Raw genomic sequence first — 18819 nt, forward strand, 5'->3', positions numbered from 1 at the left:
GAAAAATAATCTTGTTACCCAAGAAGGTACAAAATACATATGGAGGGCACCTTCAAGATGGCAGAGGAGTAAGACGTGGAGATCGCCTTCCTCCCCACAAATACATCAGAAATACATCTACATGTGGAACAACTCCTACAGAACGCCTACTGAACGCTGGCAGAAGACCTCAGACCTCCCAAAAGGCAAGAAACTCCCCACGTACCTGGGAAGGGCAAAAGAAAAAAGAAAAAAACAGAGACAAAAGAATAGGGACGGGACCTGCCCCTTCAGGAGGGAGCTGTGAAGGAGGAAAAGTTTCCACACACTAGGAAGCCCCTTCACTGGAGGAGATGGGGGGTGGCCAGGGGGGAGCTTCAGAGCCACGGAGGAGAGCACAGCAACAGGGGGGCAGAGGGCCAAGCGGAGAGATTCCCGACAGAGGATCGGTGCCGACCAGCACTCACCAGCCTGAGAGGCTTGTCTGCTCACCCGCTGGGGTGGGCGGGGGCTGGGAGCTGAGGCTCGGGCTTCGGAGTTTAGATCCCAGGGAGAGGACTGGGGTTGACGGCGTGAACACAGCCTGAAGGGGGCTAGTGCACCACAGCTAGCCAGGAGGGAGTCTGGGAAAAAGTCTGGACCTGCTGAAGAGGCAAGAGACCATTGTTTTGGGGTGTGTGAGGAGAGGGGATTCAGAGCACTGCTAAACGAGCTCCAGAGACAGGCGGGAGCTGCGGCTATCAGCGTGGACACCAGAGACGGGCATGAGACGCTAAGGCTGCTGCTGCTGCCACCAAGAAGCCTGTGTGCGAGCACAGGTCACTCTCCACACCCCCCTTCTGGAGAGCCTGTGCAGCCCGCCACTGCCAGGGTCCCGGGATCCAGGGACAACTTCCCCAGGAGAACACATGGCGCGCCTCAGGCTGCTGCAATGTCATGCTGGCCTCTGCCGCCGCAGGCCCGCCCTGCATCCGTACCCCTCCCTCCCCTCAGCCTGAGTGAGCCAGAGCCCCCGAATCAGCTGCTCCTTTAACCCCCTTCTGTCTGGGTGAAGAACAGACACCCTCAGGTGACCTGCATGTAGAGGAGGGGCGAAATCCAAAGCTGAACCCCGGGAGCTGTGACAACAAAGAAGAGAAAGGGAAATCTCTCCCAGCAGCCTCAGGAGCAGCGGATTAAACCTCCACAATCAACTTGATGTTCCCAGCATTTCTGGAATACCTGAATAGACAACGAATCATCCCAAATTGAGGAGGTGGGCTTTGGGAGCAACTGTAGACTTGGGGTTTACTTTCTTCCTCTAATTTGTTTCTGGTTTTATGTTTATCTTAGTTTAGTGTTTAGAGCTTCTTATCATTGGTAGATTTCTTTATTGATTTCATTGCTCTCTTCCTTTTTTTTTTAATACATATATTTCTTTTTTCCTTTTTCTCTTTTTGTTACTGTGTATGTGTATGCTTCTTTGTGTGGTTTTGTCTGTATAGCTTTGCTTTTGCCATTTGTCCTGGTGTTCTGACTGTCCGGTTTTTTGGGGTATTTTTGGTTTTGGTTTTGGGTTTTTTTAGTATAATTTTTAGTGCTTGTTATAATTGGTGGATTTGTTGTTTGGTTTGGTTGCTCTCTTCTTTCTTTCTCTCTTTTATTTAAATTACTTTTTTATTTTTCAATTTTTTTTCTATTTTTATAACTTTATTTATTTATTTTTTATTTTGTTCTTTTTCTCCCTTTCTTCTGAGCCATGTGGCTGACAGGGTCTTGGTGCTCTCTCTGGGTGTCAGGCCTGAGCCTCTGAGGTGGGAGAGCTGAGTTCAGGACATTGGGCCACAAGAAACCTCCCGGCCCCACATAATATCAAATGGTGAAAGCTCTCCCAGAGATGTCCATCTCAACACTAAGACCCAGCTCCACTAACCGACCAGCAAGCTACAGTGCTGGAAACCCCATGCCAAACAACTAGCAAGACAGGAGCACAACCCCACCCACTAGCAGAGAGGGTGCCTAAAATCATAATAAGGTCACAGACACCCCAAAACACACCACCGGACACGGCCCTGCCCACTGGAAAGACAAGATCCAGCCTCATCCAGCAGAACACAGTCACCAGTCCCCTCCACCAGGAAGCCTACACAACCCACTGAACCAACATTACCCACTGGGGGCACACATCAAAAACAACGGGAACTATGAAACTGCAGCCTGTGAAAAGGAGACCCCAAACAGCAAGTTAAGCAAAATGAGAAAACAGAAATACACAGCAGATGAAGGAGCAAGGTAAAAAACCACCAGGCCAAACAAATGAAGAGGAAATAGGTAGTCTACCTGAAAAATAATTCAGAGAAATGATAGTAAAGATGATCCAAAATGTTGGAAATAGAATGGAGAAAATACAACAAGGACCTAGAAAAACTTAAGGAGCAAACAAACAATGATGAACAACACAATAAATGAAATTTAAAATTCTCTAGAAGGAATCAATAGCAGAATAACTGAGGCAGAAGAACAGATAAGTGACCTGGAAGATAAAATACTGGGAATAACTACTGCAGAGCAGAATAAAGAAAAAAGAATGAAAAGAATTGAGGACAATCTCAGAGACCTCTGGGACAACATTAAACTCACCAACATTCGAATTATGTGGGTCCTAGAAGAAGAGGAGAAAGAAAAAGGGACTGAGAAAATATTGGAACAGTTTATACTTGAAAACTTCCCTAATATGGGTAAGGAAGTAGACAGTCAAGTCCAGGAAGCACAGAGAGTCCCATACAGGATAAATCCAAGGAGAAACACACCAAGACATATATTAATCAAACTATCAAAAATTAATACAAAGCAAAAATATTAAAAACAGCAAGGGAAACACAACAGTTAACATACAAGGGAATCCCCATAAAGTTAAGAGCTGATCTTTCAGCAGAAACTCTGCAAGCCAGAAGGGAGTGGCAGGACATATTTAAAGTGATGAAAGGGGAAAACCTACAACCAAGATTACTCTACCCAGCAAGGATCTCATTCAGATTCGATGGAGAAATTAAAACCTTTACAGACAAGAAAAAGCTAAGAGAATTCAGCACCACCAAACCAGCTCTACAACAAATGCTAAAGGAACTTTTCTAGGCAGGAAACACAAAAGAAGGAAAAGACTTACAATAACAAACCCAAAACATTTAAGAAAATGATAATAGGAACATACATATTGATAACTACCATAAATGTAAATGGATTAAATGCTCCAACCAAAAGACACAGACTGGCTGAATGGTTACAAAAACAAGACCCGTATATATGCTGTCTACAAGAGACCCACGTCAGACCTAAGGACATATACAGACTGAAAGTGAGGGAATGGAAAAAGATATTCCATGCAAATAGAAATCAAAAGAAAGCTGGAGTAGCAATTCTCATATCAGACAAAATAGACTTTAAAATAAACAATGTTACAAGAGACAAAGAAGGACACTACATAATGATCAAGGGATCAATCCAAAAAGAAGATATAACAATTGTAAATATTTATGCACCCAACATAGGAGCACCTCAATACATAAGACAAATGCTAACAGCCATAAAAGGGGAAATTGAGAGTAACACAATAATAGTAGGGGACTTTAACACCCCACTTTCACCAATGGACAGATCATCAAAATGAAAATAAATAAGGAAACATAAGCTTTAAATGCCACATTAAACAAGATAAACTTAATTGATATTTATAAGACATTCCATCCAAAAACAGCAGATTACAATTTCTTCTCAAGTGCTCATGGAACATTCTCCAGGATAGATCCTATCTTGGGTCACAAACCAAGCCTTGGTAAATTTAAGAAAATTGAAATCGTATCAAGTATCTTTTTTGACAACAATGCTATGAGACTAGATATCAATTACAGGAAAAAAATCTGTAAAAAATACAAACACATGGAGGCTAAACAATACACTACTAAATAACCAAGAGATCACTGAAGAAATCAAAGAGGAAATAAAAGAAAATACCTAGAAACAAATGACAAAGAAAACGCAATGACCCAAAACCTATGGGATGCAGCAAAAGCAGTTCTAAGAGGGAAGCTTATAGCAATACAATTCTACCTCAAGAAACAGGAAACATCTCGAATAAACAACTTAACCTTACACCTAAAGCAATTAGAGAAAGTAGAACAACAACAAAAAAAAAACCCCAAAGTTAGCAGAAGGAAAGAAGTCATAAAGATCAGATCAGAAATAAATGAAAAAGAAATGAAGGAAACAGTAGCAAAGATCAATAAAACTAAAAGCTGGTTCTTTGAGAAGATAAACAAAAGTGATAAACCGTTAGCCAGACGCATCAAGAAAAAAAGGGAGAGGACTCAAATCAATAGAATTAGAAATGAAAAAGGAGACATAACAACTGACACTGCAGAAATACAAATGATCATGAGAGATTACTACAAGCAACTACATGCCAATAAAATGGACAACCTGGAAGAAATGGACAAATTCTTAGAAAAGCACAACCTCCCGAGACTGAACCAGGAAGAAACAGAAAATATAAGCAGACCAATCAAAGCACTGATATTGAAACTGTGATTAAAAATCTTCCAACAAACAAAAGCCCAGGACCAGATGGCTTCACAGGCAATTCTATCAAACATTTAGAGAAAAGCTAATACCTATCCTTCTCAAACTCTTCCAAAATATAGCAGAGCGAGGAACACTCCCAAACTCATTTTACGAGGCCGCCATCACCCTGATACCAAAACCAGACAAGGATGCCACAAAAAAAGAAAACTACAGGCCAACATCACTGATGAACATAGATGCAAAAATCCTCAAAAAATACTAGCAAACAGAATCCAACAGCACATTAAATGGATCATACACCATGATCAAGTGGGGTTTATCCCAGGAATGCAAGGATTCTTCAATATATGCAAATCAATCAATGTGATACACCATATTAACAAACTGAAGGAGAAAAACCATATGATCATCTCAGTAGATGCAGAAAAAGCTTTTGACAAAATTGAACACCCATTTGTGATAAAAAAACTCTCCAGGAAGTAGGCACAGAGGTAACTTACCTCAACATAATAAAGGCCATATATGACAAACCCACAGCCAACATTGTATTCAATGGTGAAAAACTGAAAGCATTTCCACTAAGATCAGGAACAAGACACGGTTGTCCACTCTCACCGCTATTATTCAACATAGATTTGGAAATTTTAGCCATAGCAATCAGAGAAGAAAAAGAAATAAAAGGGATACAAATCAGAAAAGAAGTAAAGCTGTCACTATTTGCAGATGACATGATACTATACATAGATGCTACCAGAAAACTACTAGAGCTAATCAATGAATTTGGTAAATTTGCAGGATTCAAAATTAATGCACAGAAATCTCTTGCATTCCTATACACTAATGATGAAAAATCTGAAAGAGAAATTAAGGAGACACTCCCATTTACCATTGCAACATAAAGATTAAAATACCTAGGAATAATCCTACCTAAGGAGACAAAAGACCTGTATGCAGAAAACTATAAGGCACTGATGAAATAATTAAAGATGATACAAACAGATGGAGAGACATACCATGTTCTTGGTTGGAAGAATAAACATTGTGAAAATGACTATACTACCCAAAGCAGTCTACAGATTCAATGCAATGCCTACCAAAATACCAGTGGCATTTTTCACATAACTAGAACCAAAAAATTTCACAATTTGTATGGAAACACAACAGACCCTGAATAGCCAAAGCAATCTTGAGAAAGAAAAATGGAGCTGGAGGAATCAGGCTCCCTGACTTCAGACTATACTACAAAGCTACAGTCATCAAGACAGTATGGTACTGGCACAAAAACAGAAATATAGATCAGTGGAACAGGGTAGGAAGCCCAGAGATAAACCCACGCACATATGGTCACCTTATCTTTGATAAAGGAGGCAAGAATATACAATGGAGAAAAGACAGCCTCTTCAATAAGTGGTGCTGGGAAAAGTGGACAGCTACATGTAAAAGAATGAAATTAGAACAAGCCCTAACACCATACACCAAAATAAACTCAAAATGGATTAAAGACCTAAATGTAAGGCCAGACACTATAAAACTCTTAGAGGAAAACATAGGCAGAACACTCTATGACATAAATCACAGCAAGATCCCTTTTGACCCACCTCCTAGAGAAATGGAAATAAAAACAAACATGAACAAATGGGACCTAATGAAACTTCAAAGCTTTTTCACAGCAAAGGAAACCATAAACAAGACGAAAAGACAACCCTCAGAATGGGAGAAAATATTTTTCAACGAATCAGTGGACAAAGGATTAATCTCCAAAATATATAAACATCTCATGCAGCTCAACATTAAAAAAACAAACAACCCAATCCATAAATGGGCAGAAGACCTAAATAGACATTTCTCCAAAGAAGACATACAGAAAGAAAGAAAGGAAGGAAGGAAGGAAGGAAGAAAGAAAAAGAAAAAAGCTCTGCACAGCAAAGGAAACCATCCAAAAAACTGAAAAGGCAAGCCACTAAATGGGAGAAAATATTTGCAAACTATCTATCTGTTAAGGGGTTAATATCCAAAATATATTAAAAACACACACAAGTCAAGACCAAAACACCCCCTAAACAACCTGATTTAAAAATGGGCAGGGGAACTGAATAGACATTTTCCCAAAGGAGGCACACAAATGGCCAACAGATACATGAAAAGATGCTCAATGTCACTAACCATCTGGGAAATGCAAATCAAAACCGCAGTGAGATATCATCTCACACTTGTTCGTATGGCTGTGATCAAAAAGACAAAAAATAGTTAAGCATTGATGAGCATGCAGAGAAAGGGGAATCCTTGTGCACTGTCAGTTCCCAGTTGGTTCAAAATTAGTGCAGCCACCATGGAAAACAGAACTACCATATGATCCCGCAGCCTCGCGTCTGGGTTTATAGCCAAAGGAACTGAAACCGTATCTCAAAGAGATTTGTGCACTCCCATATTCATGACAGCATTACTTACAATAGCCAAGGTACGGAACCTCCTAAGTGTCGGTCAACAACAGATGAATGGATAAAGAAGAGGTCACATACACACACACTGGAACACTACTCAGCCATGAGAAAGAAGGAAATCCTGCCGTTTGTGACAACTTGGATGAACCTGGAGGGCATCATGCTAAGTGGAATAAGCCAGACAGGACAAATACCGCATGATATCACATATGGAATTTTTTAAAAGTCAAATTGATAGAAACAGAGTAGAAAAGTGGTCGACTGGGCTGGGGAAACAGAGAGAGGCTAGTAAAAGGACAGACTTTCAGCCATAAGATGATATGGTCTGAGGGTGTTTTTCCCTGACGGATAGTTGATGGGGAGTCCCTGCCCCACGGTCGTTTCTATATCCTTCTTCCGCCAGCTCCGAGCTGGGGGCGGGGCGAGGGGCTGGGGGCGGGGCTCGAGCTCAGGGGACCCGCACCTTCCCTCCCAGCAGCTGCGTCTCCGCCGCCGCGCGCCGCTACCACGCCGCTCCCCTCGGTCCCGGCCGCGAAGTTGATTCTCTCGATCCCTGTGGGCTGGACGGGGCGGCGGACAGAGCCGGCCTTGCGCGGGGAGCCCGGACACCCGCAGAGCCGAGGCGGGGCCGTCGGGGAGGCCGCGCGGACCTGTGAGCATCTGCGCGCTGGGCCTCGCCCAGGTCCCCGGGGCAGCCGCGCGTCCCCGCCCGTGTCCTCGTCCTGCGTCCCTCCCCGAGGCGCGCAGGTGTCGCCCGCCGTCCGTCTTCGGGGCGCGGACCCTCCGCCTCCGCCCGAGACCCGCCTGATCTCCCTCCGGCCGCTCCCGCGCGCCCATGCGACCGGCGAGGCTAAGCGCCCGGCTGCCCGCGCTGCTGCTGCTGGCGCTGGTCCTGTCGCCGCGCGGGACCCAGGGGAGGCCCGGGGGCCGCAGGGGCGCGCGCGTCGCGGGCGAGGAGCCGAAGCCCCGGCTGTCCCTCCCCGCGGCCTCCCGGAGCGCAGGTAAGCAGCCCCGCGCCCGCGGCTCCGTGCGCCGAGCCCAGGGCGGGAGGACTCGTGCGGCCCGGAGAGGCGCGCGCTCGGGGCGGCCTGGCTCGCGCACCGCGGGAGCAGGCCGGCAGCGCTCGCCGCCGACGGCGGGCGCTCGGGGAAAGAGGCAATGAGCTGGTGAGACGTACCGCGGCCGAGACGTTAAGTATCCAGAAACCCATCTTGCGGAGGAACCGGCTCGATGCGCCTCTTCCCTGTGAGAGAGGCCGGGCCTCGGAAGCGGGGGCCCGGAGCCCGAGGACATGCGCTTCAGTCCCAGCGGCCGAGGCGGGGCGGACAGGTTAGCACCTGGCGGCGCCTCTTTCCGGTCCAGCCCGGGTTGGGGATTGGGCCAGGGCCCTGGCGTCGCGCGCCGGGACGCCCCTTTGCGCCCCGCTGGAGTTGGCGCAGGGCCTGGGTAGCTGAGCAGGCTCCACCCGCCGCCGCGGCTCCCGGATCAGCTCTGCGCGCCCAGGTTCCTGGCGCTTCGCTGCCCAACGAGTGGTGGGGATGAGAAAAGGGATTAAAAGTAGCCGACACGAGGAGTCCTGAGACACCCCAAGGCGGCGAGGACGGCGGCCGAACGAGGAGTAAACGTGAGAAGCCCGGGTCGAAGCGGCCCGACGGGGCGGCGGGACTGCGGCTCGCTTAGGGCAGGAAGGCCGGGGCGGGGCAGGAGGAGGGAGCCGCTCACACGCGCCTCTGCTGGGAGCCCGCGCACCTGCGGAGCGAGGACGCGCTGGCCGCCCAGCCCGGGCAGCGGTAGGCGCCCCTTTCCGGGGGCCGCCCCCCGGCACCCGCTGGCTGAGAGGTCGCAGCCCACAGCAGCCTTGCTGTCATCTCCTCGCTCTTCTGCCTCTTACTTCACTTTGAACAAAGCAGAGAGGGGTTTCTTAGGACCGTTTTTCTTTCATGATATTTATGATATAAATATATACACATTCACTGCACAAATTTTCATCCAGTACTTGCTGCGTGCCAGTCACCAGGCAGAGGCCGAGGCCACCCAGGGGAGCAGGCAGTCAGGTGTCTGCGTTCTGACGGCACGTTCTAGGTGGGGAGGCGGGGAGGCTGGCGCACAGGTAGACCCAAAGAGGAGGCCAGTGACGGGCTGAAGGGGAGGCAGGGGGTGGAGAAGGTCCAGGAAGCTGAGACAGGAGGACCCAGGACCTCGTCCAGGGCTGGGCAGGGCTTTCCAGCGTGGTGGGGACACACAGGGCTTTCCCGGAGGGGAGCTGGGCAGGATGGTGACCACCGCAGTGATGCAGTGACGGCACCACACCCTTCGCATCCTCGGACTTGCAACTTCTTGGCCCCAACGTTTATCTGAGAATGGAATGTCACTTTGTAAAGTAAAAGAGTGGAAGAAAGTCTCCAACTACTGGAACATTTGTGGTAACATTAATTCAGACCTGTGTCATTGAAGTTTAACAGATCTTTTCTCTGTAAAAGGCTGAGGCCTTACCGAAGTGAGTTTCTAGGGAGAAAGAATATTTTATTAAAAGTTACAATGTAAGTGGCAACAATCCGAAGTTTAAAAAAACAACACAGCCCGGCAGAGCGTGATCTGTGCACCACATCGGTTGCTTTCTCCAGCTGTTTGTGATGTAGTCTTTGGATGACGTGAGGAGGAAGGGTGACTCTTTACATCCGTATCTGAGTCTGTGAAAGTGAAGGGGACACTCGGACATGGGTCAGGGACCAACAAGGACATGAGCTGGCCCTATCCAGGTGGTCCTCACAGGCACACTCGGGTGTGGCGGGGTTCACAGCTCATTCAGGAGGAAACATCTCCCAGGCTCTGGAGGCTAAGGACTGTCATCCCTGCCAGGTACCTCGGGAATTCTGACCCCGTGATTCTGCGACATAGTAAACACCATCACCCGGGCCTTCGCATGCGCTCTGGGCTCTGAAACCCTTGCTGCACCTGCGGCTGCGGTGCCTCCCTTTTCTGTAGGTCAACGGCTTCCCTAAACACTCCCGTGAGGCTCGAGGTGCAGGGATCGGTCCACGTAGGGGAAGCAGTAAGTGCGGAAGCCTCGGGTGAGAGGGTGACCAGCGAGGATGCCGTTAGAATTGGAGGGGGGCACTGGGAAGGAGGAGATGCGAGAGGCAGGTACCCATCACCCTCAGGATTCACCATCCCCGGCCCCCCTTCCTCCCCGCCCCATGCGTTGTTCACGCATCACCCATCCATCAGTTCATCTAGCCACTCACAGCACACACCTGACGTGCTCTGATGGGCGTGGGAATACGAAGTTAACCAACATTATTGACTCGTGCTGAAGGAGCTCAGGTTAATGACCAAACCCCACTCCCCAGGTCTCTGCAATCTGATCCTTCCTTTTTATCGTCCTGCCCATCGCCCTGGTTCAAGCCTCAGGACAATGTCACACTGCCTCCCTAACTTGGGTGGCGCCCTCTGCTGGGCTGCCTCATTGGGCTAAGCATGGAAAGTGTGTGTTTTCATAACCTGTATCCCTTCTCCCCTCTGTTGTCTGACCATCACACCAGCAGAATGGAGCAAAGAATCGTTCCCAGAACTCTGCAAAAGAAAGGGAGCACTGCGGTACTCGTCACTGAAATGAAAACAGAGTCAGATGTCTGAGAAGTGGCAGCGGTGGGGCTAGAGAGGGGGGTTGGAGGAATTTGGGACAGAGAAGGAATTGGTGTGAAATTCGGGAGATGGAAGTATGAGGGGGACTTTTAGAAAGTTTTGATGGAAAAGCTTTGTCTTTTCAAGAGATGTCACTGAACATTTACATTCTTCTGCAGACTTCATGGAATCAGATCTGTGTTGCTGGGTTGTTTTGGGTTTGTTTGTTTTTAATGTGAAACCTTGCTGTCATGAGGCTTAAGGCAGGAATGTGAAGACCATTTTGGAGAGGTTCTTACAAACAATTACAAATGAATATTCTTTTTTTGAGATTAATACATCATTTTAATTGTATTTTTTAATTTTTAAAATTTTTTTTATTTTTTTTGCAGTACGCGGGCCTCTCACTGTCGTGGCCTCTCCCATTGCGGAGCACAGGCTCCGGACGCGCAGGCTCAGCGGCCATGGCTCACGGGCCCAGCCGCTCCGCAGCATGTGGGGTCTTCCCGGACCAGGTCATGAACCCGTGTCCCCTGCATCGGCAGGCGGACTCTCAACCACTGCGCCACCAGGGAAGCCCTTAATTGTAATTTAAAATATAAAATACATATTACTTAGGTTGATCTTATCCTAAGTGCTGAAAAGTAGGTGCTTTAAGTGTCTTTTAAAAATTTTTTTTTTTACTTTTATGTTGGACTATAGTTGATTTACAATGTTGTGTTAATTTCAGTACAAATGAATATTCTTAGTAGTGCCAGGCTGTTTCCTCCCCAGTCACAGACCTGCAGTGGCTTCTCTGGATTTTCCAAGAAAGCCCTAACTTCTCTTGAAGGCAGGACATTTAAGTCCCCTGTGACCTGCCCCATCTTCCCTTCTGTGGTTCTCCCAGGGTGCGGGTCGCATGGGCGGGGCCTGCCCCTTGCAGATGCCGTAGCCGCTGTCTGTGCTTTTCTGCCAGCTCCTGGAACGCGCTTCTGTCATCTCTGCCTGTCACAATTCACCTCTCCTTCCAGGCCCTCTTCCTTCATGATGTCTTTGTAGCTATTTCCATGTGGGAAAAAAAAAAACTAAATCCTAAATTCTTTGTAATATTATCAGTGAAATATTACAGATACTGTACATTCCAAAAATATATTTTGGCAAGTATTGTGGTACAATTTTAAATAATTTAAACACTAGGTATATTAAAAATCAGGGTGCCCCTACGTACCACACATATGTTTCTTTGCTCCGTCAACTGCATGGGCCTGGAAACAACCATACCCCAGTAGCAACAAGCACACCTGGTACCCAGACTTCGGTTTCCTTTTTGTTGCCCTCGACGCAGCTTGTGGGATCTTAGTTCCCCGACCAGGGATTGACCCCAGGCCCTGGGCAGGAAAAGTACCGAGTCCTAACTACTGGACCGCCAGGGAAGTCCCAGACTTCGGTTTCTAATACCATCCTCTATAAGAGGAACCAGGGCTCCTTGGAGAAACGACTGGTACTAACACCGAGACAGGAAATTATTCAGGAGGAGCCTGGAGCATCCTGTAGTGCCCGAAAGTAAAGAAGTGATAAAAATTCAAAACACCACCAACAAAGCCCCCCATGATGAGATAATTTTACTGGAAAGAATTCTGTGTCTTGTCTTCTAATAATCACAGACTACAAATACATTCGTAATAATATTGTAACTTATTGATTATGAAGTAATTCACTGTTGAATGTTCAAGAAGTTTTGTATCTTGTTTGGAACATTTAGTTTACTGCTTTCAAACTTGAATGTGCAAATAAATCCCCTAGGAGTTCTTGTGAAAGTGACTCTATAGGTCTGGGCCTGAAATTCTATATTTCTTACAAGTTCCCAGAAGACCCATGGAACAGAGTTATTAATAAACATGAATTTTTTTTCAAACACTTACATTTTCCCTCAGTGATTCTCTCAGCACTGATGTAATAAATCTAGTTCTTATTTTTGAAAGTAGAATTGTTTTTATATATTTAGAAAGAGAATAATCATGCCAGCTCCTTAACTAAAGGAAATGATAACTCAGGGAACTATATAACAAACATTTCAATTCAAGTACATGAAAAATGCTAGATTAAAACATAAAGTAATGCCCTTCAGTACTTCCAGAGGTACTAAGGATCCACTAACGTGGCTTTGTAAAGAATCGATCATGGCAGAGTAAATTATCTCTATGGTAAGATATTAAGTTATACACAAGTAAAAGCAAACACCAAACATTTTCTGTTATTTTCTAGTTGTTCTGTATTATGATTTTTTTATTATTTCACATGATCTCTGCTCATTTTTAACAAGAAGTAGGTACAAGAGATAAGCCTGCCAACATTATATACATAATATGCAAGTCTGTTCCTTTAAAAACATATTATTGTAAACTTAAAATTGTTGAGGGTGGCAGATGGTAACTGTTTTGGTTAAATGAAAACTAGAAATTTTCATAAATTCGATGAATGAGATGATAGGTTATTCAAGTTGTTCCAGGATAGTCATCAAGCATTACCTAGGGATCCTTTTATTTATTTATTTTAACTATTTATTTATTTATGGCTGTGTTGGGTCTTCGTTGCTGTGCGCGGGCTTCTCATTGCGGTGGCTTCTCTTGTTGCGGAGCATGGGCTCTAGACACGCGGGCTTCAGTAGTTGCAGCACGCAGGGTCTAGAGCGCAGGCTCAGTAGCTGTGGCGCACGGACTTAGTTGCTCCGTGGCATGTGGGATCTTCCTGGACCAGGGCTCGAACCCGTGTCCCCTGCATTAGCAGGCGGATTCTTAACCACTGCACCACCAGGGAAGTCCTGGGATCCTTTTATTTTTAATCCATCTGTACATGTAATCTCCCATACCGTTGTCCTTAGATACCAGAGGGGTGAAACCTACATTCTATTTTTGTGCCGTCCAGCATGGTAGCCACTGGGTACCTATGAGTACTGAACACTTGCAGTGCGGCTGGTCCAAACTGAGGTGTGCTGTGAGTGTAAAGTACACCTTGGGTTTTGAAAACTTAGTATAAAAAATGTAGACTATCTTACTAGTAATTTAAAATATTGATTACATATTGAAAGGATAATATTTTGGATATAATGGGTTAAATAAAGTATTAATTTTAATTTAATTAAAATTAATTTTAATTTTTCAACTTTTTTTTACTTTTTAAAATGTGGCTACTAAAAATTTTTAAATTACATATGTGGCTCCCATTTCTATAATGGAAGCTGATTGTTAAGACTGTTTTCCATCAGAGCTCAATCATCTAATTTTGTTGTTGGGGGTAGTTTTCTCATATTCAGTCCTTCATTTAATATTTTGTTGATTGAAAGTTATCACCAGGGCATCTAATCCCTAAATACAGATTCATTTTCAATTAACTAGTTGCTTATTGAAAAATGAAAACAGATTTACGTTGAAAAAAGTTAAAGTTGGACTTCCCTGGTGGTTCAGTGGTTAAAAATCCTCCTGCCAATGCAGGGGACATGGGTTGGAGCCCTGGTCCGGGAAGATCCGACATGCTGCAGAGCAACAAAGCCCATGCGCTACAACTACTGAGCCTGCGTTCTAGAGCCTGCGAGCTGCAACTACTGAGCCCACATGCCACAACTACTGAGCCCACATGCCACAACTACTGAGCCTGCGCTCTAGAGCCCATGCTCTGCAACAAGAGAAGCCACTGCACTGAGAAGCCCGTGCACCACAACGAAGAGTAGCCCCTGCTTGCCACAGCTAGAGAAAGCCCGTCTGCAGCAACGAAGACCCAACGCAGCCAAAAATAATAAAAAAATAAATTAATTTTTAAAAATGTTAATGAAAAGAGTATGCACTGAAAAATCTCTCTTCCCTCCCACCCCCAGAATCCTTGTCGCTGTTGCCTCTCTGCAGACAATCACCATTTTAGCTGAATGCAAATAGGATGCTACAGCAGGCACTGGCAACCTTTCTCTATTTCAAACATTTTCAAAATATTGGAGGCTCGGTGAGCCATACAATCTCTGCAACAATGTCTTGCCCCTGCATCGTAGCACGAAAGCAGGCGTAGGCCACACGTAAGTAATGAGCATGGCTGTGGTCCAATAAAACTTTATTTACAGTAGCAGGCGTGGGGCAGGATGAGTCCTGAGGGCAGTTTGCTAACCCCTCCACAGGCCAGCTCTGTTCCACACACGCACGATGACGTCTCTGTAAACCTTTTATCTCATCTCTGCATCTACTCTCGCCCCTCCGTACCAGGCATGATGATCTTTAAAAATGAAGCTTGATGGTATCACTCCCTTGCCTAAAAATCCTTCCCTTCTCCTCACCCTTAGACAAAGTTTATAAAGGATGGTGAGTATCCTCACCTCACCTCTCCCCGTCACCCTGGCCAGGGCTGGACATACAGACTTGGAATCAGCTGCGTGAACAACCACAAGCTCATGTGTTTAGTGCTTGTCATTATAGTCTACTTGTAAGGATATTAAAACTTTTTTATTGAGGCAAAATTGACGTACAACATTACCTTGGTTTCAGGCGTACAACATAATGATTCGATGTTTGTATACGTTGTAAAATGATCACCACGAGAAGTCTGGTTACCATCCGTCACCGTACAGTTAACTTTCAGGGTTTACTCTTGGCAACCTTCTAACGTGCTCTACAGTGTTACTGACTATATCCTCATGCTGTCCATCGCACCCCCATGACTTATTTATTTTATAACCAGAGGTCGGTACCTCTTGACCTCCTTCGTCACCTATTCTGTTTCCTCCCCAATGCCCCTCCCCTCTGGCAACTACTGTTCTGTTCTCTGTTTCTGTGAACCTAGTTTTGTTTGCTCATTTGTTTTGTTTTTTAGATTCCACGTGGAAGTGGAATCATATAGTATTTGTCTTTCCTGTCTGATTTATTTCACTTAACGTAATTCCCTCTAGGTCCATCCATGTTGTCACAAATGACAGGGTATCATTCTTTCTTATGGCTGAGTGCTACTCTGTTGTATACATATATACCACATTCATTCATCCATCAGTGAACAGTGAACAAGCACTTAGGTTGCTTCCGTATCCTGGCTGTTGTAAATAATGCTGCAGTGAACACGGGGGTGCAGATATCCTTCTGAGTTAGTGTTTATAAGGAGATTTTTTAATGATGGAAATGCATTCAAGAAATTCTAAAGGTTTTTTTTCTTTTCAGAAATATTCCCAAGAGATTTGAACTTAAAAGACAAATTCATAAAGCATTTCACAGGTAGGCGTGAACTTTATCAGCGATTCAATTAAAAAGATTGTAGCATATTACTCCATGAGGCATTGAGGGCATGAAAATAAATGTCTGTTAGAGGCTCACAGTCCTGTCAGGGAGGTAGGCAAATGCTACTAGCTTGTTTTAATGGTGATGGGAACCAGATCTGGGTGAATGATAGAAGTGTAAACAGAATTTTAGGGAGACACAGGAAGTGGACAGTTTTGCCAAGAACTACCAGAAAAGGCTGTCGTGGACACAATATATAAGCTGGGCTCTAAGGATGAATAGGGTTTTCCCGGATGAGAGAGGCATCCTGGTCAGAAGCAATCCTTTGGACACATGGTGTGGTTTGGGGCAGGACCGGGCGGCCAGTTTAGGCAAGGGTGTGTGTGTGGCCACTGGACAGAGTGTGGCTGGAAGGCGGGTGGAGTTGTACTGTGATGAGTCCTCCGTGGTGTGCTAGGGATTTAGCTGTGCTCCCGGTCGGCGACACAGAGGAAGTGTTTCTCACAGGGCAGAGCAGATTCCCTTCATGTGTCACATGGTGAGCACCGGTGGCTTTCTCTCCCACGACACTCCTTGGTTCTTCGGATCAACTTGGGGAATCATTGCAATCATCCTGTGCCCCATGTTCTAGCAAATCACTTAATTCGAAGCGTGCACCCTGACCTTTACTCTGTGCCTAGTCATTCCCCCGCCTTTCCCTGTTTTACATCTCAGGCCAATAAGCTGGCAAAGATGTGGGTTCCCCCTTGACCAAAGCCCAGGGCCACCTTGTTAATTAACTTTGGAACGAGGTCGTGAAGACCCTCCTGAGGCACGGAGAAGTGTAAGAAATTTCCTGATGTTTCTAGAACCCTGGTAGTGGCACCGTGGGCTCCCCTACTTCTACCACTTCCATAAAAAGCAGACTCCAGATGTAGGGATGAATTTTGGTGAGGACTGTCTTGGGTTTGTGGGGAAAATAAGGGAAGTCTCAAGACCCTGTCCACCTTCCAGTGGTCCTTGACACAAATCACTCTAAGTAGAAAATGGAATAAATGTCTCTGCATATAAACATTCACTCCTATTAAATAAAATGAAGAACAGAAAGTGGAAACCGTGGATATTTATTTTTTATTCTTTCACATCCGCTTGCTTTGCTCTCTGCAGATTTTTTGTTTTTCTGTCTAGAGCTTTTCTCTCTTACTTATTCTGAGGAGTTCTCCTGAAATAGACTTATGTTCCATTATGTGAGATGTTGAGAATGTGGAGTGAATTTCGATTGTTTTTCACAGATTACACCTCACTGCCTGCCCCAGAGTCTGGGGGAGGAGACGTGCCCCCAGGCAAGGTCTTTTAAGGGCATGGAAAGATGTAAACCAGTTATATTATCTCTATCCATAAAGTGCTGGCAGATTTGATTGGAAAACACACCTATGTGTATTGTAAGCATTCTTTTCCTGTCCAATAGGGCCGGTCACGTTTTCAGCCGAGTGTAGCAAACATTTCCACAGGCTCTACCACAACACCAGGGATTGCTCAATGCCAGCTTGTAAGTAACTTGGGTCATTTTTGTCCTTTTTAAAAAATCTTTATCCAACAGTAAATGCACGTGATTTTAAACTTCAGCTGTCTGTGAGTGGGAAATAATAGACTAAACATTGTATGACGTGCTGTTTATAACATTGACGGTGCTTAAATTTAAGGTGCGTGCGTTCTGTTGACACCGTGAGCAATGAAACCGCATTCTAATTGGGACTATTTCAGACAGATCTGAAAATAGCCAGATTTCCTTAAGGACCACAATGTCTGTCAGGATTTATCATTTGATAAATGATAAACCTTTTATCATTTATCAAATTCCTTGGCATAAATAAGGCACTCTTTATATAAATGGAAAAAAAAAAAGATGACCATGAAGTGTAAGTCAAAATTTCCCCCTAAGTTTTTACGAGTAGTTTCATATCACATCATTTCTATGCTGAGTGATAGACTTTCCTGAATAACGGTAGCGTGCGTTTTAAAGGTTGTCTAAAGAATTCTTTGGGATTCTGAACTAAATAGCAATTCCAAACATTATATTTAAATGCTCCCCTTTAAACTGCCCAAATCATCATTAAGTGTGGTAACTCAGTTGGCTAATTTTAAATTCCTTTCTAAATCTAAACTTTCTTTTTAAAGAAAATGAACTTTAAACGTTTTGTATTTTTTTAAACTAAATTGGTCATCTTGAGGGATATTTAATTTTACTTGGGATGTTCAGTCAGAGTTGTTATGATTTTTTCAAAAACTACTTGTGTTTGATGACTAGAGAAAATGAATCTTGTTGGCATCTAGGCAGAATGATTAAGTGGTAGCACAGCATATGGTGGAGAAACTCTGGGCTTTGGAATGAAACTGCTTACTAGCTATGAGACTCTTAACATTTTGAGGCTGTTTTCTCATCTCTAAAGGGAAGATGACAGTAACATCTTAGCTGCTTACATCATCAGGAGAATCAATGAGAAAATCCAGGTTAAGTACTTGCTATATTAGATGTTTATTAAATTATGGCTATCATTATTAAGAATTAGCGACAATAACTTAACATGGTTTTCCCCACATTTGTAGTAACCATATACACAATTTACTTTTAAATGTTTCTCCTAGATTACAAAAGATGTGCTAGATTGCTCAAAAGATTAGCAGTGAGTCCTCTGTGCTCACAGGCATAGAAGACCTACGTGTGAGTATGTATTTATTAATTTTTCTTATTCTGTTTAACAGCCTGACTCTCTTAAGAAATTTTGAACAATTTAAAAAGCCCAGGAAGCTGATCTTAGCACCACCAAATAACTTTAACCTGTGGATTTTCCACTTAGTGTTAAAGCTTGGTCTAAATGGTTTATTGAATTAATAAAAAAATGTCCTCAACAGTGATTGAATTAATAGAAACAGCTTTTTGGCAGCCTTACGAGTCCTCAGTGATTTTTTAAAATATTTCAACATTTGATGTTATGTCATTTTTGTGCAGA

The 18819-nt window shown here is 44.6% G+C and overlaps 1 protein-coding gene across 1 annotated transcript; it reads left to right on the plus strand.

Annotated features, from left to right (window-relative positions):
• Positions 1-7812: 7812 nt before the first annotated feature.
• Positions 7813-18519, plus strand: ALKAL1 (ALK and LTK ligand 1). Its single transcript, XM_027127854.1, has 5 exons — positions 7813-7992; positions 9016-9031; positions 15773-15826; positions 17277-17357; positions 18455-18519. Exons 1-5 carry the CDS (start codon positions 7813-7815, stop codon positions 18517-18519), a joined length of 396 nt encoding a protein of 131 aa, XP_026983655.1.
• The last annotated feature ends 300 nt before the right edge of the window (positions 18520-18819 follow it).

The sequence above is a fragment of the Aethalodelphis obliquidens genome, unplaced genomic scaffold, assembly GCF_003676395.1.
Source record: "Aethalodelphis obliquidens isolate GAN/ISIS:26980383/991018 unplaced genomic scaffold, ASM367639v1 scaffold33, whole genome shotgun sequence".
NCBI lineage: Eukaryota > Metazoa > Chordata > Mammalia > Artiodactyla > Delphinidae > Aethalodelphis > Aethalodelphis obliquidens.